Source organism: Macaca fascicularis, chromosome X (genome assembly GCF_037993035.2).
Source record: "Macaca fascicularis isolate 582-1 chromosome X, T2T-MFA8v1.1".
Lineage (NCBI taxonomy): Eukaryota > Metazoa > Chordata > Mammalia > Primates > Cercopithecidae > Macaca > Macaca fascicularis.
In genome coordinates this window covers 49,393,599-49,414,321 of record NC_088395.1, presented here as the reverse complement: position 1 = coordinate 49,414,321, position 20,723 = coordinate 49,393,599, and the positions used below count along the sequence as shown (strand labels likewise).

Genomic DNA, 20,723 nt, shown 5'->3' with positions numbered 1-20,723 from the left:
TCTCTCTCTCTCCTCTCTCTCTCTCTCTCTCTCTCTCACACACACACTGCACACAACCCTTAGCAGCAACCCCGCATGTCCTGTCTTCCTTGCAGCCAGGCCTTTGCACAGGCCGTCCCCTCCACCCGGAATGCCTTGCCCACTCTCACCTCCCTGGCCCATTCTCAGCTCACCACACTTCCAATATTATCTCCAGCACCCTGGCCAGGCTCAAGTGGTGAGCTCAGGCCTGACATGCAGTAGGTGCCGAGTGGCATGTGTTAAGGGAATGAGGAGTATGAGACAGAGACTGAGATAGAGAGGGGAGAGGAGCTGGGGCTCAAACGAGAGACCTCCCAGAGGGTCTGGGCCCTCCCCATTCAGAGCACTGAGCCAGGCCAGGCCTGTCCTGGTCACCTGCATGGAATCTTCTCCCTACTTAGGCACTGCCAAGCAGACCATCTTCTGGATGAGAAGGGCAGGGCACAATGTCTCCTCCAGAGAGAGATGGTACAGTCTCTGGAGCAGCAGGTAATGCCAGGGCAGTGGGGGGGTAGGGGACAGGGATAGTACACAAAACCTTCTGTCCACCATGTGCCAGAAACCAAGTTCACCTGGGACGAGGGCTGATAGAAAGGAAGGAAGAGGAGTGGGCACTCCCAGGGAATACCGTAGCCTGGGCAAAGATGTGGCAGAGAAGGGCCAGGCTGAGGCCTCATGTTTGTGCCATTTCACAGCTGGTGCTGGAGAAGGAGAAGCTGAGTGCTATGCAGGCCCACCTGGCTGGGAAAATGGCACTGACCAAGGCTTCATCTGTGGTGAGCGACCCCAGGACTGGTGGTGGCAGACTCAGACCGCTGGGGGGCAGGGAGGAGGTCTGCAGGGTGCAGGGAACCTAACCTCACATGCAGGTCCTGAGAGCTAGGGTCCCCTGTCCCCAGCTCCAAACATGCCCAGACCTAGAAATCTGTCCCCCTCCACTTACAAACCCTCTGACCCCAAGATCCCCAAACACTGTGATCCTGAGTTGTCAAAGCAAATGCAAATAGCCAAAGACTTTCCAGACGCAGGCTGTGCGCCAGCAGGACCAGCTATGTAACCTGCAGGGCCCCTTGTTCAGATTTCAAGATGGCGACCACAGAGCATTAAACAAAGCACAGGGTGCCACATAACCACACAGGTCACACACCCATGAACCCAGCCCTGGAGGCCAGGCACTGTTTTTGAGTGCTTTGCTGGTGGTAGTTTATTTCTCATGATGCCAATGTACAGATGAGGAAAATTGAGGCCAGGGAGGTTTAGGTGACTTTCCCAAGGTCACGATTGAGTGGTAAAGAGCCCTATTCAACCCCAGCTCATGGTCTCAGCATCAGTGGCCACATACGACATCCACACCTGCGCTCTAATAAATATGGCTCATGCTGTTTTGTGGGATTCCACTTCAGACTGGAATTTAGAAGAGGGCGTCTTTGCTTTGGAAAACACTGATTTAAAAATAAAGTGGGGCCGGGTGCAGTGTGGCTCACGCTTGTAATCCTAGCACTTTGGGAGGCCGAGGCAGGTGGATCACATGAGGTCAGGAGTTCGAGACCAGCCTGGCCAACATGGTGAAACCCCGTCTCTACCAAAAATACAAAAATTAGCGGGGCATAGTGGCGGGCACCTGTAGTCCCAGGTATTCGGGAGGCTGAGGCTGCTTGAACCTAAAAAATTAGCCGGGCGTGGTGGCGGGTGCCTATAGTCCCAGCTACTGGGAGGCTGAGGCAGGAGAATGTCATGAACCCGGGAGGCGGAACTTGCAGTGAGCTGAGATCGCGCCACTGCACTCCAGCCTGGGTGACAGAGTGAGACTCCAACTCAAAAAAAAAAAAAGGAAGAATTGCTTGAACCCGGAAAGTCGGGGGATAGCAGTGAGCCGAGATCGCACCACTGCACTCCAGCCTGGGCGACAGAGCAAGACTCAGTCTCAAAAAAAATAAAAAGTAAAAAGTGGGAAGTTTAAGCCTCTGGGTCACCAGCGTCTACCCCTCCCCCAGGCATCATCTGACAAGGGCTCCTGCTGCATTGTAGCTGCTGGCAGCCAAGGCAGTGCCGTCCCAGCCTGGTCTGGCCCCCGGGAGGCCCCTGACAGCCTGTTTGCTGTGCGGAGGCACCTGTGGGGTAGCCATGGAAACAGCACATTCCCAGGTAAGAATGGTCCTTGCACTACACAGTGCTCCCAAGCTCCTAATCCTGACAGGCTCTGGGAGGAGGGTGCAAAGGAGCTCCATGCTGCCCCTTCCCACCACCACCACCGCCGCAGCTGCCACCACTCAGCCTTTGGGAAAATGCATCCGCTCACAAAAGCTTCCTTTCAGAATGTTCGTGGCCTGAAAGTCCCCCATATGGTCTCGAGTATCTGGCCCCTAGCTCTGACTCCCCTGGGGATTGGGGCCATGCCTCACCCACTCTGGACTCCAGCTACTACATTCGGCCATCAGAAGGGAGGGACCCTGCTAAGTAATTCCAGGAGCACCTCCTTTCCTCCCCTGACCAAGGAAAATCGGGGTGGATTCGCCCGAGCTCACCTATCCACTGCTGTCCACCAGGCCTGGCCTGTAGGCTTAGCAGGGATCAGAGACCTTGACTGTCATCCTGGCTCTGCCATTTAACCTCTTGCATCCTTTGGTATGCAAGTTACTCCGCTTCTTTGCAACCTCGGGGAGAACTATTTTGGCAGAAGTGGTGCTAAGAATAAATGATACAACTTATGTCAGGTGCTCAGCAAACAGTACCTGTGCCCGTGGACACAGGTGTTGACGGTGAGATCTCAGGCCTGTAGACTCACCTTGTAGGGAGAGGGGACAGGGAGCTAGCTAGGAGGTCCTGCATGGGGCTTGATTCATCCCCACCCTCTGACAGAGTTCCTTCACAACATGGACTACTTCAAGTTCCACAATATGCGACCCCCTTTCACCTATGCCACGCTCATCCGCTGGGTAAGCAGGGCAGCTCGGCCCCAAGGAGGAGGAAGACAAAGATGGGGTGGGGGACCTGCCTCCCAAACTCCTGTCTCCCCCTGAGCGCCCTCAGAGTGGGTTCCTCCATTCCCAAGCCCCAGCCCCAAGGAGCCCCAAGCCACGCCTCAAATGTGACCCCTCATGCTAGCTTCACCCCAAACCTGTCCACGAATCCAAACCTAAACCACTATCCAGGCCAGAGCATGCCAAATTCTGACCCTAAACCTATCCCCTTCCAGATGTCCACCTCAGCCCCATACCTAACCCTCTCCTGGACCTATAAAATAGCCCAAAGCTAACCCCATCTCTGCACCTTGCCCTAAACATACCCCAGCTCTTACTCTAACTCCTTCCCCAGCCTTTATGCCAACCCAACCCCATCTCCTTCCCTGGCCCCAACGTACTCCAGTATGTCAATACACCCCCAGCTGGGCACCATTCCCAGCCTTTCCTTGTAACACTCATCTGACCCTTAACTTCATCACCCCATCCCAACTCCTTCATCTCAGCGTCCCCAATGCCTTCTCAGAACCTTCATCCTAGCCCCACACCTAACCCCAAACCTGAACCTCACCCCTACATGATACCAGACATTCCCCAACTATCTCTGAACTGAAGCCCTGACCTAGTCCCATCCTGACTGATAACCTCACTGCAATCATCATCGCTGACTCTGTAATCCCATTCCTGAATTCAGACTGATCAAATTCCCTGACCCTCAGCCTCACTCCACACCGAACCCCACAACTAACCTCATCCTTGCCCCGAGCCTAATCACCTAACCACGTCCCTGACATGGAAGATACTCAATAATTCAACCCATCTCTGGCTCCTGACTTAAAGCCACGTCATCCCATCCCTCACCCCTAGACCCACCTGAGTTCACCCCCAGCCTGACTCTTAACCCACCCCTTCCCTGACCCTTAAGTTGGCCTCGCCCTTTACCCCTTCCAAATCCTTGACCCCACTTCTGACCCTTCACCTTCCCCAACCCTGAAATGTCACCTCCACAGAGAACCCCAACTCCAACTCCATCCCAGACCTTTCACCTCACTTCAGCCCTAGCCCTGAACAAGACCCCACTCCCAACCTCAGTCCTGATCCGTTACCTAATCCCAGAACAACCATACCCACACCCCACATCTAACCCTGCCCGACCCGACACTTCACCCCTTTTCTAACTCCATCTTTGACCCCATGCTTCACCCCACATCTAGTCCTGTCCCTGATTATCTGCCCCCACAATTCCACCCCCATGTCAGATGGCTCAGGGTAGGTCACAGCCCCTCTAAACCCCAACTTTGGGGAACGTGCCCCTTATCCCACCCCCCAACTTCCAGGCCATCCTGGAGGCTCCAGAGAAGCAGCGGACACTCAATGAGATCTACCACTGGTTCACACGCATGTTCGCCTTCTTCAGAAACCATCCTGCCACCTGGAAGGTGAGCTCCTCTGAGGTGGCGGTGGCTGGGATGGCCTCAAGTGCCACCGCAGCTCGAAGTGGGCAGGCCTGGGGCTGGGCTTATAGGCACATTGGGGAGGAACGGGATGTGGGTTGCTGGTGGTGGCTGCTGGCCTCAGAGGTTGACGCCCACCTGCTCCCCGTCCCCGGCCTTCCACAGAACGCCATCCGCCACAACCTGAGCCTGCACAAGTGCTTTGTGCGGGTGGAGAGCGAGAAGGGGGCTGTGTGGACCGTGGATGAGTTGGAGTTCCGCAAGAAACGGAGCCAGAGGCCAAGCAGGTGTTCCAACCCTACACCTGGCCCCTGACCTCAAGATCAAGGAAAGGAGGACGGACGAACAGGGGCCAAACTGGTGGGAGGCAGAGGTGGTGGGGTCAGAGATGACAGGCCCTGGATGTGCCCACAGGGAACAAGAAGTGAGATTTCCACTGTCTTGCCTGCCAGGGCCCCTGTTCCCCCATTGGCAGCCATCCCTCCCCCATCATATCCTTTGCCCCAAGGCTGCTCAGAGGGGCCCCATTCCTGGCCCCAGCCCCGACCTCTGCCCCAGACACACCCCCCAGTCGAGCCCTGCAGCCAAACAAGAGCCTTCACAACCAGCCACACACAGCCTGCCTCAGCTGCTCGCACAGATGACTTCAGGGCTGGAAAAGTCACATAGACACACAAAATGTCACAATCCTGTCCCTCACTCAACATAAACCCCAAAACACAGAGAGCCTGCCTCAGTACACTCAAACAACCTCAAAGCTGCATCGTCACACAATCACACACAAGCACAGCCCTGACAACCCACATCCCCCAAGGCGCACACCCACAGCCAGCCTCAGGACCCATAGGGGCACTGTCACACGGGTGTGCCCAGAGGCCTACACAGAAGCAGCGTCGGTACCCTCAGGATCTGAGGTCCCAACACATGCTCACTCACACACACGGCCTGTTAGAATTCACCTGCGTTACCTCACGCATGTGCACACGCACAGCCCCACAATGGGTCTCTTGAGTCCCATGCAGACACACACAGCCACACACACTGACTTGCCAAAAATATCCCGTTGTCTCCCCTGCCACTCACCTCACTCCCATTCTCTGAGCCCTGATCCATGCCTCAGCTTAGACTGCAGAGGAACTACTCATTTATTTGGGATTCAAGGCCCCCAACCCACAGTACCATCCCCAATAAACTGCAGCCGAGCTCCCCACATGCTGGACTATCACCCCATATAAGGGCTGCGGTCAGTGGGCAGGGGTCTGGGTCCAAGGCTGCAGCAGAAGGAACTGGGCAGTGGAGGAAGTAGCTAGGGCATGTGCTTGGCCACTGCCTCTAGCACCCCAAATCCCTGCCTGAGGCTGGGGAGAGACCTCTGCCGGCAGCTCCTCAGGCCTCCCGGACCCGGCCCAGGAGGCCAGCGTTCTCCTGGCGGAGGGCTCGGTAGTCCTCCCGGATCTTCTCCAGGTTGCTGAGGGTCTTCTTGCCCAGCTCTGTCTCGATCTGAGGCAACGTGAACACATGCCCCCTCAGCGCACACACAGCCCCTTTCCCAGCTCCTGCTCGCCAGCCCCCATCACAGCTACTCTGGGCCCCTCCCACCACCTTCAACAACAGCCTGCTCTGTCCCATGGCCAGGACTCATGTGGTGTTCCCTCTACCCAAAGCATCCTTTGCCATGTGGCAGGATTCCCCCTACATCTTTAAACTGAAGCCTTTGCCCATGGCCCTGGGAGGCAGGAAGGAGGGCCCTTGGGGTGGAAGCTGGGGCTCACAGTAGGCCACTTGCCTGTCCCAGGTCACAGGCACAGGCACTAAGGGGCAGGGCTGGGTGTCCAGCCATAGGCTGTGTCTGGCTCCACAGCCTCTCTCAGCATAACCTGAGCAACTGTCCCCCCACCTGCCTTGGCTCCCCATCCTGCCCCCAGGCCTTACCTGCTCCTCGAGGTCTCGAACCTCCCGCATGATGGTGCCTGTGTCCTCAATGGTCTGGATGAGCTGGCTGCAGTTCTGGGGACAACAGGAGCAGAAGGCTTGCATCCAGCCCCACCCACCCCCAGCAGCCCCACCCCAGGCACATGTCTCCCCTCACCTCGTGCAGGGCAGCTAGATACTTATAGGCCTTCCGAACAGCATCGTCCTTCTTGGCATCCTGACCAGACACAGGGACCTCAAAGGTATCAGTGGGCTGCCCTTGACCATCTCCATGCCCTAAGAAGGCCACCCTCTCCCACCACCCCACTAGCTTCATCCTCCATGAAACAAAGCCAGCCCTGGGCATCAGTGCACCTCCAGCCTCGCACAGGGCCTGGGTCTGGACCCCAGCCAGCCCGTTAGCAGATGCACAAGGCAGCAGCCCAGCCTCACCCCACTCACCCCCACCCAACCTGCCCCACACCTTGAACACAAGCTCATCAGTCACCGCAAACGTCCGGTCCAGCTTCCCAGATAGGGAGTTGATTTCCTTCTGAAGCTCCTTCGTGTCAGACAAGATCTGGCAGACACCATGGTGGCCATGAGCCCCTGCCTGGGGCAGGCTGGCTGCAGTGGAGGGTCCTCATGTGCACCAGACAGGGACTGTGTCACTGTGTCAGGGGTGGCTGGGATGGATTGTGTGTGACTATTCTGTGTTAGAGTGCGACTGGACAGCTCCGCCTGAGGGTGTGAGGTCCCTGTGTGCAGCCACACCATGCCTGACAGCCCACATGACCCACCCTCCGTGGCCCTGGCGGCGTACCTTGGTGATCTCTTCCTTCTGCTTCCGGATGTTGCCCACGATCTCCAGGATGCGCTGGGTGTAGGCCAGCCGGGACACATCTCTGGGCAGAGTCTCCAGCTCTGACACCTAGGCAGGGACATAGCAGGCACTGCCCCAGGACCTGCCCCCCACCCTCCTAAGCTACCCAGGTCCCTCACACAGGCCTTACCAGCTGTTTATAGACCTCCTCCTTCCTGCGGGCCTCTTCAGCAGCTGCCCGGACACTCTGGTGCAGTTCTTGGATCTCTGCCAGCCGTCGAGAAGATTCCAGCTGCCAGGAGCCCACAGGCAGAAGACAGTGAGCAGAGCACAGGGATGGCCCCCTAGAGAGGGAACGAGTCTTCCCTGGCCTGCCCACAGCCCAGTGCCCCACTGCTTACCTCTCTGCAATCCTGCAGCTTTCGGAGGTGGCGGTACTCAGCCAGGAGTGGGACCCGGTGCTTCTCCCACTGACCCGCCAAGTGGATGACCCGCTGGGCACTATTCTCCACCACAAGCTGGTGGGGGGTGGGTATGTGTCACACAGGCTGGGCCCTCCAACCCCGCCCAGCCACGCCCTGCCTCTCCCCACCCAGCCACATCCCCAACCCCACCTGCAGCTTGGCAAGGTTGGCAGCCCCATCAGGCAGCAGCTCCACCGTGCGGCTCTTCAGGCGCAGGGCCTGCTCACGCTCCGCTGTGCTGAGCTCGCTCTGCCGGCACTCAGACTCTGCCTGGCCCGCGGACACCCAGTCACATGCCACAGCCCCCATGGAGCTCCACAGATGACTGTATACCCCCGTGGCCCCCACAGGCCTCTCTGACAGCTCCACGCTGGTGCCGAGGACCCCCTAATCCCCTGTCCATGCAGACCCGTGGTGCCCCACAGATGCCCACAGACCCTCTGAGGACCCCTCAATCCCCTGCCCATGCAGACCCACGGTGCCCCATAGATGCCCACAGACCCTCACCCCGGCCTGATTCTCACAGCCACCCTCAAGAGACCCACGGATCCCCAACAGCTCTCAGGAACCCTTCTGCCATGTGCAGACCTCTACAGAGCACCTCTTGTCCCGTCTAGTCCCTCACACCCTGAGGCCCTCCTTCTGACCTAGCCCAACGTGCAGCCCCTCCCCCTCCCCTCACCTGCACAAAGCTGACGCCCAGGGTTTTCATGTCGGCCTCAACCTCCTCAATGCTGCGGTTCACTCCTTCCAGCTGCTCCCGAAGGGACTCGAGCTCCTGTTCCTGAGCTGCCCATGTGTCCTGGGAGGCCCAGGCCAGTCAGGGTCGGGGTGTCAGGCCCAGTAGACAAGCAAGGGCCTGGGACACCCCCCTCCAACCCACTCTGCTCACCTGTTCAGGCCGCCGGGAGGTGGCCGGCACATCTGACACCTGAGTGGCCTGGGTCTGGGGCTCCTAGGGGAGTGACGGGGGCATCCTGGTTGTCGGGGAAGGCCCTTCCTCACGTGGCCCAGCCTCAGCCTCCCCTGAGAACTGCCCCCAGTGCAGCATGCGTGCCCACTCAAGCACTGATGGCGGCTAGACTGTGACTATGTGGGTAAAGGCACCATCTGCAACCTCAGGCCAGAGTGCTTGCTCATGGAGAAAGCTCCCTGACCCTGACACAGCTCCTACCCACCTGCCCATCTCTCAAGCCTCGAATGCCCATGAGAAGGATGGGGGGGCCCTCAGAGTGAACATCTTAGGACAGAAGATATGCTCAAAGGAAACTGCCTGAGGAAAGGGGGTGTTGCCCCAAGAACACCCCCACACCCTTGCATGGTTCCCACCTATTCACATTTTCTCCAGTCAAGTCCCTAAGAAGCTAGGGGACCTCTGGGTACCCACCCCCAGTGGGCAAGGGCCTGTCCAGTGGGAACACAAGAACCTGTGTGTGGATAAAGGTGTGGCGCTGACACAAAAAGCCACCCTCCAAGCCTGCCACATCCAGCCACACATCCCATGTCCTCAGGTGCACCCACCAGATGGAAGGTGAACTTCTCTGAGTGCGTGAAGCGGGAGCCCTTAGGAGCACCAGTCTTGGCCCCAGCACCCCAGGCCTGCAGCAGCTCTCCCAGGTCTCGGGCTTGTATGGGGGCCCCAAGCAGGCCCCAGCTTTGGCGCAGATGCTCAGTCAGTTGCTTCTGCAGCCGCTGCCGCTGAGCCCGTGTGTCCTCCTTGGGAGAAAAGGCAGGGGAAGCAGAAGGATGTAGGGGCCCACCTAGCACCCAAGGCCCTGCCTCCTCCAAGGACCCCCTGACAAGAGTATACAAACAAGTCATCCCCACCCTCCAGCCTTCCCACTAAGGCAGGCCCTGCTCTGCTCTACTGCTCCACCAGCCCGGGATCTCCTTGAGGAAAGGGGTCTTCTCTTGCTCACAGACATACTTCTCTCCACCCACTAAATCCCCATGCTGGAGAAGAATGTGGGAAGAGAGCGGGGTGAGCCTAGAGCCCCCAAATCCAAGAGAATCATAGACAGGTTATCAGGGGACAGAGCAGAGACAGGGAATCAAAGGTACCAGGTACAGAAGGTGGCAGAGAGAGAGAGGCAAGAGAGGGACAAGAACAGAGAGTTTCAAGATAACTGGGAAAATCTGATTATGAACTCAGTGTTGGATGGTATTAAGATATCATTGTTGGCTGGGTGCAGTGGCTCATGCCTGTAATCCTAGCCCTTTGAAAGGCCAAGGTAGGCAGATCACCTGAGGTCAGGAGTTCAAGACCAGCCTGGCCAACATGGTGAAACCCCAACTCTACTAAAAATACAAAACTTAGTGCACTCCACCTCCAGGAGGTGGAGGTTGCACTGAAGTGAGATCACACCATTGCACTCCAGCCTGGGCAACAGAGTAAGACTCCGTCTCAAAAAAAAAAAAAGAACAAAAACCACAAGATATCATTGTTAACTTCATTAGCCATGAAAATGGTCCAGTGGTTACCTTGAAAACTGAATGTCCTCATGAGTTAAGAGATGTAATCCTAAGTATTTAGAGTTGAAATGACATGATGTCTGGGATTTGCTTTAAAATAATACAGCAACGAAGAAAAATTTGGGAGAGAACAGATGAAGAAAAGTTGGCAAAATGGCACATAGGATTCACTAGAATATTCTCTCCACATTTATGTTTGAAAATTACTATAGATTATAAAAACAGAGACAGATGGCCGGGCGCGGTGGCTCACACCTGTAACCACAACACTTGGGGAGGCTGAGGCAGATGGATCACGAGGTCAAGAGATCGAAACCATCCTGGCCAACGTGGTGAAACCCCGTCTCTACTAAAAATACAAAAATTAGCTGGGCATGGTGGTGCACACCTGTAGTCCTAGCTACTTGGGAGGCTGAGGCAGGAGAATCACTTGAACCTGGGAGGCAGGGGTTGCAGTGGGCCAAGATCGCGCCAATGCACTCCAGCCTGGGCGACAGAGGGAGACTCCATCTCAAAAAAAATAAAAATAAAAATAAATAAATAAAAAAGACACAGAGATGAAGACAGAGAAAGAAAGGACAAATAAGAAAGTGGACAGACCAGGAGGGGGCCGACACAGAGGTGGAGAAAAAGAGGGACAGACAGAGATGTAGACACAGAGGAAGACGGGACAGATAAAGAGGCAGACAGGCCGGGCGCGGTGGCTCAAGCCTGTAATCCCAGCACTTTGGGAGGCCGAGACGGGTGGATCACGAGGTCAGGAGATCGAGACCATCCTGGCTAACATGGTGAAACCCCGTCTCTACTAAAAAAATACAAAAAACTAGCCGGGCGAGGTGGCGGGCGCCTGTAGTCCCAGCTACTCGGGAGGCTGAGGCAGGAGAATGGCGGGAACCCGGGAGGCGGAGCTTGCAGTGAGCCGAGATCGCGCCACTGCACTCCAGCCTGGGCGACAGAACGAGACTCCGCCTCAAAAAAAAAAAAAAAAAAAAAAAAAGAGGCAGACAGAAGGAGAGGGGGGTCAAATACAGAGGTGGACAGAGAGGAAGAGGGGACAGATATAAAGGTGGACAGAAGGGGAGGGGTACTGATACCCAGGTGAACAAAGAGGAAGAGGGGACAGAAATAGAGCAGAATGCAGGGAGGGAGAAAGAGAAGTGGACAGGAGGAAAAGGGGACAGATAAAGAAATGGACAGAGGGAGAGGGGTGACAGAGAGGTGGACAGAGAGAAGGAGGGGACAGATACAGAGGTGGACAGAGGGGAAGAGGGGACAGATACAGAGATGGATAGAGAAGAAGAGGGGACAAAGAGGTAGAGAAGAGGCGGCCGGGCACGGTGGCTCATGCCTGTAATCCCAGCACTTTGGGAGGCCAAGGTGGGCAGATCGCTTCAGGTCAGGAGTTTGAGACCAGCCTGGTCAACATGGCAAAACCCCATCTCTAAAAAAAATACAAAAATTAGCTGGGCGCATGCACCTGTAGTCCCAGCTACTCAGATGCCTGAGGTGGGAGGATTGCTTGAACCTGGGAATTCGAGGCTGCCTTGAGCCCTGATCATGCCACTATAGTCCAGCCTGGGTGACAGAGTGAGACCCCATCTCAAAAAAAAAGACAGAAGAAGAGGGGACAAATAAAGAGATGGACAGAAGGGAAGGAGGGACAAATACAGAGGTGGACAGAGAGGAAGAAGGGACAGATAAAGAAGTGGACAGAGGGAATGGGCAACAGATACAGAGATGGACAGAGAGGAAGAGGAGAGAGATGAAGAAGTAAACAGAGGCAGAGGGGTGACAGATATATAGGTGGACAGCAAGGAAGGGGACAGATACAGAGGTGGACAGAGCAGAAGGGGACACAGATACAAAGGTGCCCAGAGAAGAAGAGGGAACAGATAAAGTGGACAGAGAAGGGAAAACAGATAGGTAAACAGAGCGAGAGAGAAATTCAGTACAGAAATGAGGAGACAGGTAAGAAAGAGAAGCAGCAAAAACACAGAACTAGAATAATGGGGACAGGCAGAAATAGTGCAAAAACCTAGAAACCGGAAAAATGAACATCAGTGGCAAGTGCAGAAACAGAGAAAGAGTGGGGCCAGGCACGGTGGCTCATGCCTGTAATCCCAACATTTTGGGAGGCCAAGGTGGGCAGATCACCTGAGGTCAGGAGTTCGAGACCAGCCTGGCCAACATGGCAAAACCCTGCCTCTACCAAAAATATAAAAATTAGCCAGGTGTGGTGGTGCAAGCCTGTAATCCCAGCTACTTGGGATTCTGAGGCAGGAGAATCGCTTGAACCCGGGAGATGGAGGTTGCAGTGAGCCAAGATCATGCCACTGCACTCCAGCCTGGGTGACAGAGCAAGACAGAGCAAATGAATGAATGAATGAATGAATGAATGAATGAATGAATGAAGGCAGGCATCCGGATTGCTCCGGTTGCCAGGAATCTCATGCACATTATTCAGTCTAACTACTACCCTGAGAGGAGAGCACTATTACTATCCGATTTTTTAGCATAGGAAACCAAGGCTCTGAGGAGGGATACTGACTTGTCCCAGGTTCTCCTTTTTTCTGACTCCAGTGTTCTTTCAGGTGGGGAGGTGGGTAAGTGCACACAGAGGGGAAACAACGGAAGGGAGGGACAAAGTAGGGAAGGAGAGGAGCACAGGACCAGCGGGAGCATCAGTGAGCAGCAGCCCGGACAGCAGGGAGCCAGGCATCCGGCTGTACCTGGGGTGGGAGGCGGGATGTCCGGGGGACCCAGTCCTCATCCCCTGGCCGGTCCCGGCCCGTCTGCTGGCAGAGCTGCAGGGCATGGTGTTCGAGGAGTGAGGCCACCCTTCCAACAGGCTGAGGCACCTGAGTAGGGACTGGAAGCAGCAGGGGACTCGCCTGGAACTCCCGTGGCTCTGGAGGCAGGAACAGAGTCAGCTGGCCCTGCCGCATGGCAACGCTATGAGGGTCCCCCCCACCTTCCTCCTCACCCCTCCCCACAGCCTCATGCTCACCGCCTCTGGAACTCAATTCGGGCACGACCAGCCTGCTGGCACGGAAAGGCTTCTGGAGGGCTGAGCCCTGGTGGGAGAGCAGGCTCAGAACCTCCAGGATGAAGTGGGATGAGGGTCGCCAGGGGTAGGGGGCCAAAACCCTGGGCACCCGGACAGGGACAAGAGAAGATCCACGGGAATCGGGGGTCCCACCTGGAGGTGCTGCAGCTTGGGAGTGCGAAGGAGGGGCGGGACCCAAGGCAGTGCCAGCTGGTCCCGAATTTGGCTCCCGATGGCCCGGAGGAGAATAGCTGAGTCACCTATGGGGGATGGGAAGGAAGTGAATCAGGTGACAATGCTGCAAATCCAAAAGGGCATACCCTAGGAGACCAGCCTCCACTCCTGACCCCCATCCAGAGATACACATCTATCCAGCTTGCGTTCTCACGTTCAGTCATTCAACAAACACTGAGCACCTACTCTGTACAGGTCGCTGTTCTAGACACTAGGGCTACTTCGTGGAACAAACTGGATAAAGGTCCCTGCCTTCAGGGAGCCGGCAAGCTAGCAGAGGAAAGAGATCATGAATAGGATTCTGAGTACCATCCAGACTGCAGCCAGGCGGGGATCAGGAGAGGGCTTTGGAGAGGAGGCTAACCTCAAAGAGGTAAGGGAGTGAACCATGAGGATACCTAGGGGAAGGGTAACCCATGATACAAAGGTGCGGAGGCGGGAGTGTACTGAGGTGTGTTTGAGAAGGACCCAGGAGGCCCAAGTGGTTAAAGCAGAGTGAGAGAGAGGGAGGGCACAGGGGTTGAGTCAGGGAGGCCCCTCCCAGCACCAATGCACCACCGGGGTCAGCTCAACCTCAGCCCCCTGCCCCCTGCCCTGTAGCCCCTCTCTGATGCCTAATCCTCCTGCCTAGCTCTCCTGAAGGCACATACCGCCATCCCTCCTCATCAACCTTTTCACTACCTCTACCTCTGTCAGCCCTACAGCCCCCAGAAGGCCCTCCTCTCCCCTCACCACCCCAACCCACACCCCAGACACCCAGTACCTGCAGGCTGGTCTGCATCCTCAGAGGCATCGGTGGGCAGACGCTCAGCCAAGAAGAGAAGCAGGTCTCGGAGGTCAGGTTCACTGGGGTAGAGGAAGTTCTGATAGCCAAGCTCCAAGGGATAGCCCAGGTCCTGAGGGTTGGTGGGGGGCCATCAGGAAGCAGGCAGGGTCCTCCTGCCCTGGGAGACTTGGGCCTGGGCTGCAAACACTCCCACTCTCTCACTAACCACCACCCTCCCAATCTCCCCCGGCTCCCCAAGGCCTCTGGGCCCTGTGGGGAGCCACAGAGTGAAGACAGTCAACGCTACAGAGAACAAGAAACAAGATTAAAGCTCTGGCCTTTCTATGACTCAAAATCCAGAGGCCATAAAAGAAAAGATGGGTACTTTTGAATGCATGAAAAGAAAGAAAATATTTAAAGAAAAATATAATAAGCAAAGTCAAAAAAAAATATTTGGAGCCCATATCATAGGTAAAGAGCAAATCTACCTATTATAGAAAGAGTGCCTAAAAATAAACAGGCCAAAAAGACCAGATGCACAATAGCTCAGAACAAAAGGACTCATGAGGGTTCTGGATGGGGACCGAGGAAGCAGGCCAGGAGAGAAAGAAAGCCTTTTCCCTTTTTTTTTTTTTTTTTTTTTTTTTTTTGAGACAGGGTCTTGCTCTGTTGCTCAGGCTGGAGTGCAATAGCGTGATTTTGGCTCACTGGAACCTCTGCCTCCTGGGCTCAAGTGATCTTCCCATACAGCCTCCCGAGTAGCTGGAATTACGGGTGCACGCTACCACACCCGGCTAATTTTTGTATTTTTAGTACAGACAGGGTTTTGCATATTGGCCAGGCTGGTCTCAAACTCCTGGGCTCAAGCAATCTGCCCACCTCGGCCTCCCACAGTGCTGGGATTACAGGTAGGAATCACCACACCCAGCCTACGAAAGCCTTTTTCTTCCAGAGTTGCCACTGCTTTAGAACTGCATAGCCTCTGAAAGCAGACTTCCTGGATTCAAACCCAAGCTTTGCCTCTTACCAACTATATGGCCTCAGGCAGATCACTTAACCCCTCTGTGCTTCACTTTCTTCATCTGAAAGAGGGTATACCAACAGTATATACAGCAGAAGGTTGTCCTGAGAATTAAATGAGTTAACGCCATGTTATTTACCACAGGGCCTGGCACAGGGTACACTTAGAAGCCATCATTATTCTATACTTAGGAGTATAGTGGGTCACAATGCAAGATATATTTATTTTGGAGGCTCAAGGTCAAATAAGTATGAAAACCACTGGCTTTTAAGGTATTTTACTTTGGATTTTTTCTAACATATGCAATCAAAGAGCTGTGACTGATACAGAAACTCATTCCAAGAGTGGGAAAGGTGCCAAAATATGGACGTGGCTAAGGTGCAGAAACTGTTGCCAGGAGCAGGGCATATGAAAATGAAGATGCCAGAACGTGGCAGTGCTGAGATGAAGAGGGAGGCTATAGGGACAGCACACAGCTGGATTAAGAGAACCCCTTTTGCCTGCTGCAGGTAAACCAAGGCTGCTGGGGGCCAGACAACCATACATACCTGTTTTTTATTTTTTTGGAAACAAGAGTCTTGCTCTGTCGCCCAGGTTGGAGTGCAGTGGTGCAATCTTGACTCACTGGAAACTCCACCTCCTGGGTTCAGGTGATTCTCCTGCCTCAGCCTCCTGAGTAGCTGGGATTACAGGCACGTGCCAGCACACCTGGCTAATTTTTGTATTTTTAGTAGAGATGAGGTTTCGCCATGTTGGCCAGGCTGGTCTCAAACTCCTGACCTCTGGTGATCTGCCCGCCTCCACCTCCCAAAGTGCTGGAATTACAGGCATGAGCCACCATCCTCAGTCTTTTTTTTTTTTTTTTTTTTTTTTTTGAGATGGGGTTTCACTCTGTCTCCCAGGCTAGAGTGCAGTGGCACAATCACAGCCCACTGCAGCCTGGACCTCCCAGCCTCAAGCAATCCTCCTACCTCAGCCTCCCACATAGCTGGGACCACAGGCGTGTGCCACCATGCCCCGCTATGTTTTTATTTTATTTTTTGTAGAGATGGGGGTCTCACTATGTTGCCCAGGCTGATCTCGAGCTCCTGGGCTCAACTGATCCTCCCACCTCGGACTCCCAAAATTCTGGGATTACATGCAAGAGACACCATGCCCAGCCCATATGTACTTCCTGGCCACTGGAAAAGCCATAGTTACTAACCCCCACTAATATCAGTGTAAGCAAAAGCAGGTAAACAAAATCCAAGAGAGACAGCACTGAGAGAAGAGCAGAGAACTGTGGGAAGCCTGAGCCTGTGTACTCTCCTCTGCAAACAGAAGACAAAACTTCCCCCCTATTAAGTGCTAACCTCAAGAATACATACAGTCCTGGGCCAGGGGACAGACTGCCTGCCTCATAAGGCCACCAAGAGCCCCAGAGAGAAGAACGTGACAACTCCTGAGAGCTGGGTGAACCTGAGAGCCAAGGGATGGAGGGAGCTCTGAGACCTGTTGCTAAGAGACAGAGACGGCACAAGCAAGGCCCAAATTTAACAGCTCTAGCCACCCAGTCCCCTACATCTAAATGAAAGTTTTCACGGTAGTTACTCTATCGTCCCTCCACCACCATGTACTTCCCGGGTCAGTTCAAAGTGTTTCCATTCACTATGTAGCCACAGGTTCCAGATCAGACCTGTCCAATAATAGTAATCCCATTTATGCAAAGCTTATTATAACCAGCTTTTCACACATTAACTCATGTTTAATCCTCACAGCAACGCTATACGGTAGCTACAATTCTTATACCCATTTTACACATGTAGAAACTTAGCCTCAAAAAGGTTAAGAGAGCCAGGTGCGGTGGCTCACACCTGTAATCCCAACACTTTGGGAGGCTGAGGTGGGTGGATCACAACGTCAGGAGTTCGAGACCAGCCTGGCCAAGATGGTGAAACTCCATCTCTACTAAAAATACAAAAATCTTAGCCGGGCATGGTGGCAGACGCCTGTAATCCCAGCCACTCGGGAGGCTGAGGCAGGAGAATCGCTTGAACCCGGGAGGCGGAGGAGGTTGCAGCGAGCTGAGATCGCGCCACACACTCCAGGCCGGGCAACAGTGCGAGATTCCGCCTCAAAAAAAAAAAAAAAAAAAGTTGAGACTGGCCCAAAGTCACAGAGTGAGTGAGCCGGGAGGGTAGCATTACTTGGAGCTCTTGAATACAGGCACTGGACTCAGCTAGATACTGGGGATGCATGCTTCATCAGAATGGCTCTTTACCAGGCACAGTGGTGCATGCCTGTAGTCCCAACTGCTCAGGAGGCCAAGGCAGGAAGATTGCTTGAGGCCAGGAGCTTGAGACCAGCCTGGGCAACATCTCTGCAAAAGCAAGACCCCATCTCTATGAAAAATTTAAAAATTATCGGGCAGGGTGACATGTGCCTATAGTCCTATCTACTCGTGAGGCAGAGGCACGAGAATCTCTTGAGGCCAGGAGTTCAAGACCAGCCTGGGCAATATAGCAAGACCCTTACCTCTAAAAATATTAAAATATTTTTAAAAAGAAAAGTACTTTATTTATTCTATCACAGAGACATTTTTGGAATTACTGTCAGCAGAGGCAGGATGTGTGGTTCCCACAGAGGTAAGGTAGCAGAGACACTCTTTTAGGTAACCAGCATGACTTCCTTTGGGTAATCATCCTTATCCCAACTCCATGGGATCCTGAAGGAGCGGCTAATCACAGTGTCCTACAGGAATGACCGTGTCGGCCAGGCGCGGTGGCTCACACCTGTAATCCCAGCACTTTGGGAGGCCAAGGCAGGCAGATCACAAGGTCAGGAGTTCGAGACCAGCCTAGCCAACATAATGAAACCCCGTCTCTACTAAAAATACAAAAATTAGCTGGGCATGGTGGTGCATGCCTGTAGTCCCAGCTACTCGGGAGGCTGAGGCAGGAGAATCGCTTGAACCCAGGAGATGGAGGTTGCAGTGAGCGGAGATCACGTCACTGCACTCCAGCTTGGGTGACAGAGAGATACCTCATATCAAAAAAAAAAAAAAAAGGCTGGGCACAGTGGCTCACTCCTGTAATCCCAGCACTTTGGGAGGCCAAGGCGGGTGGATCATGAGGTCGAGAGATTAAAACCATCCTGGCCAACATGGTGAAACCCCGTCTCTACTAAGAACACAAAAATTAGTTGGGTGTGGTGGCGCATGCCTATAGTCCCAGATACTCAGGAGGCTGAGGCAGGGAGAATCACTTGAACCCGGGAGGCGGAGGTTGCAGTGAGCCAAGATCACACCACTGCACTCCAGCTTGGGCGACAAAGCGAGACTCCGTCTCAAAAAAAAAAAAAAAGAAAAAAAGGAATGACCATGTCATCCAGACTGGGCCAGAGGAGAGAGTGATTAGTTTAGGAGTATATGACCCAGACAGGGTGTTTTCTGGAACTAGGAAATGAATACTATGGGGTGGGGGTGGTGTTTTGCAGCTAAATTTAAAACATAGAAGCCAGGAGCAGCCCAGGTGCAAACTGGATAAACTCATTTGCTCCTCATAACAGCCCTATATTTACCATCTCCATTTCACAAACAGGAAAACTGGGGCCCAGAGGGTTAGGGTCACACAGTTACAAAGTGGTGGGACTAGGATCTAAACTACTCAGGCAGTTTGACCCTACAGTCAGCAGCCTTAACCACTAATGAAAGCTAAGCCGCTGGAAAAGTGACAGAGGAAAGGTAAGTGTTGCAGAGGAAAGGCAAGTGTTGCAGAGGAAAGGCAAGTGTTGCAGAAGAGCTTGGTTACTTTGTAAAAGCGGAAGGAAGAGGATGTGTGCATTGGGAGGAGGGCCACTCACCATGCAGGCCTGAGCCAGGCTCATGGCCAGGCGGAACCGGGCAGACATGGCAAGAGGCAGCAGGGGGCTGAGGCCAGAGCCCACAGCAGGGTTGATCACACGCAGGCAGCGGACCACAGCCTCTACAACCAGCTCAGTGGTGAAGGCGCGCAAGGTCTGCACATCTGGAGGAACTGCCCTGAAGAAGAAGGGGACCGGCTTGATCAGGGGAACAGTTAGGCGAGAGGGATCAGGCTGAGCCCTGCAGCCTTTTGGAAACACTAGTACCAGGGTAGAGGCAGGGAGGATGCCTACAGTTCAGACAGATCCTGGATGTTGGTGACTGTGACTTCCATTTGGAAAACCAGGAACTAGGGAAATCCTCAGGTCCTAAGATCTTGGAGTAGGAGAACGGTGGATAGAAGAGAACTAAGTTTAGAAAAATATCAAAATTTGGGGGTCTGGAAAGGTTAAAGGGTCCAGGTGGCACAATCTCTGGGTTTCTCGGTTCCCAGATAGTATGTTCTCTGCATACATATTGAGCTGCTAGAGTTTTGAGAAGACTAGATTTTAGGAGGCTGCTGTTTTCAGAAGTTCCAAATGTCAGGATCCCTGGGTATAAAGATCCCTGAATATCAAGACCACCTAGTTTCAAGCAATACAAAAATCAGACTCCCTAGATGTTGGCATCCTGGGTTTTTAGGGTCCCTGAACAGAGGAGTCTTCGTGCATCAGGGTGACCAAATGCTGATGTCAGATTTTAGAATCCTGGGGTTTTTTGGCTGGGCGCGGTGGCTCACACACCTGTAATCCCAGCATTTTGGGAGGTGGAGGCAGGCAGATCACTTGAGGTCAGGAGTTGGAGACCAGCCTGACCAACATGGTGAAACCCTGTCTCTGCTAAACATACAAAAATTAGCCGGGTATGGTGGCACACGCCTGTAATACCAGCTACTTGGGAGGCTGAGGCAGGAGAATCACTTGAACCCGGGAGGCGGAGGCTGCTGTGAGCTGAGATCACACCACTGCACTACAGCCTAGGAGACAGAGCGAGACTCCATCTCGGAAAAGAAAAAAAAAAAAAAGGATCCTGGGTGTTTTTTAAGCCCCAGGTGTTTGGGGAACTGGAGTTTGAAGGATCCCAAGTATCTGGTCCAGGGATTTTTTTGGAGTCCCCGGGTGCCAGGGTCCTGGGGTTTTATGCTCCCTGGTTCTTAGGGCACAGGGGTCTTAGGGTCTCCACATAACAGGGTCTCAGGGTGTTGATGTTAAGATCCCCAGATTACAGGGTCCCGGGTCTTGAGGTTTCAAGGTTGTAACGTCTCAAAGTGTCTGGGTCCCAGAACTTTGGGTGTACTAAATATCATGGTCAAAGGATTTGGGAGGCCCCTGATGTCGGTGTCAGGGAGGGCGGGGTGTGTGTGTGTGTTAAGGGGGTAAGGGTCTTAGGATCCTTGAGTTGGAGCCCTGAATGTCAGGGTCCCGGGTTTTAAGGTTCCCGGGAAACGGGGTCCTGGGCTTTAGAGTCCCGGATGTGGGCTTCGAGGGTGGGCGGGGGCGCTGTCCTTACGTGCCGGCCTGGCGCAGGGAATGGATGAGGATTCGGTCCGCCTCCTCCATGGTGGAGCCGTGTCGGAGTCGGGGGCTGGGTCCAGGGCCGGGTCCGAGAAAGTGGGGAGCAGCTGTAGAAACCCTGCTCCGTGCTCGCGGTCCAGAGTGTCACGGGCCGTGT

The 20,723-nt window shown here is 54.2% G+C and overlaps 2 protein-coding genes across 35 annotated transcripts in view; one reads left to right on the top strand and one right to left on the bottom strand.

Moving 5' to 3' along the window:
• The window catches only part of FOXP3 (forkhead box P3), a 19,079-nt gene extending 13,434 nt beyond the window's left edge, over positions 1–5,645 (top strand). For 20 of the 34 annotated variants that reach the window (XM_045383665.2, XM_045383663.2, XM_045383659.2 and 17 more), the window contains 6 exons: positions 423–510; positions 717–797; positions 2,016–2,166; positions 2,881–2,957; positions 4,319–4,420; positions 4,601–5,645. In XM_045383665.2, the coding sequence (XP_045239600.2) occupies positions 423–510; positions 717–797; positions 2,016–2,166; positions 2,881–2,957; positions 4,319–4,420; positions 4,601–4,750 (649 nt within the window). In that variant the 3' untranslated portion in view covers positions 4,751–5,645. Of the gene's footprint in view, positions 1–422; positions 511–716; positions 798–2,015; positions 2,167–2,880; positions 2,958–4,318 lie in introns of all 34 variants that reach the window. The other 14 variants (XM_065537986.2, XM_045383661.3, XM_015443374.3 and 11 more) reach the window with 4 other exon arrangements.
• Positions 5,563–20,723, bottom strand: CCDC22 (CCC complex scaffolding subunit CCDC22). The gene is made up of 17 exons (XM_005593555.5): positions 20,562–20,723; positions 19,013–19,190; positions 14,149–14,281; positions 13,305–13,411; positions 13,113–13,179; positions 12,835–13,013; positions 9,155–9,349; positions 8,526–8,588; positions 8,316–8,435; positions 7,784–7,903; positions 7,571–7,687; positions 7,360–7,461; positions 7,170–7,277; positions 6,831–6,926; positions 6,525–6,584; positions 6,368–6,442; positions 5,563–5,935 (listed from the first exon to the last, which is right to left on the bottom strand). The coding sequence occupies exons 1-17, from the start codon at positions 20,609–20,611 to the stop codon at positions 5,822–5,824; spliced, it is 1,884 nt and encodes a 627-aa protein (XP_005593612.1). The 5' UTR covers positions 20,612–20,723; the 3' UTR covers positions 5,563–5,821.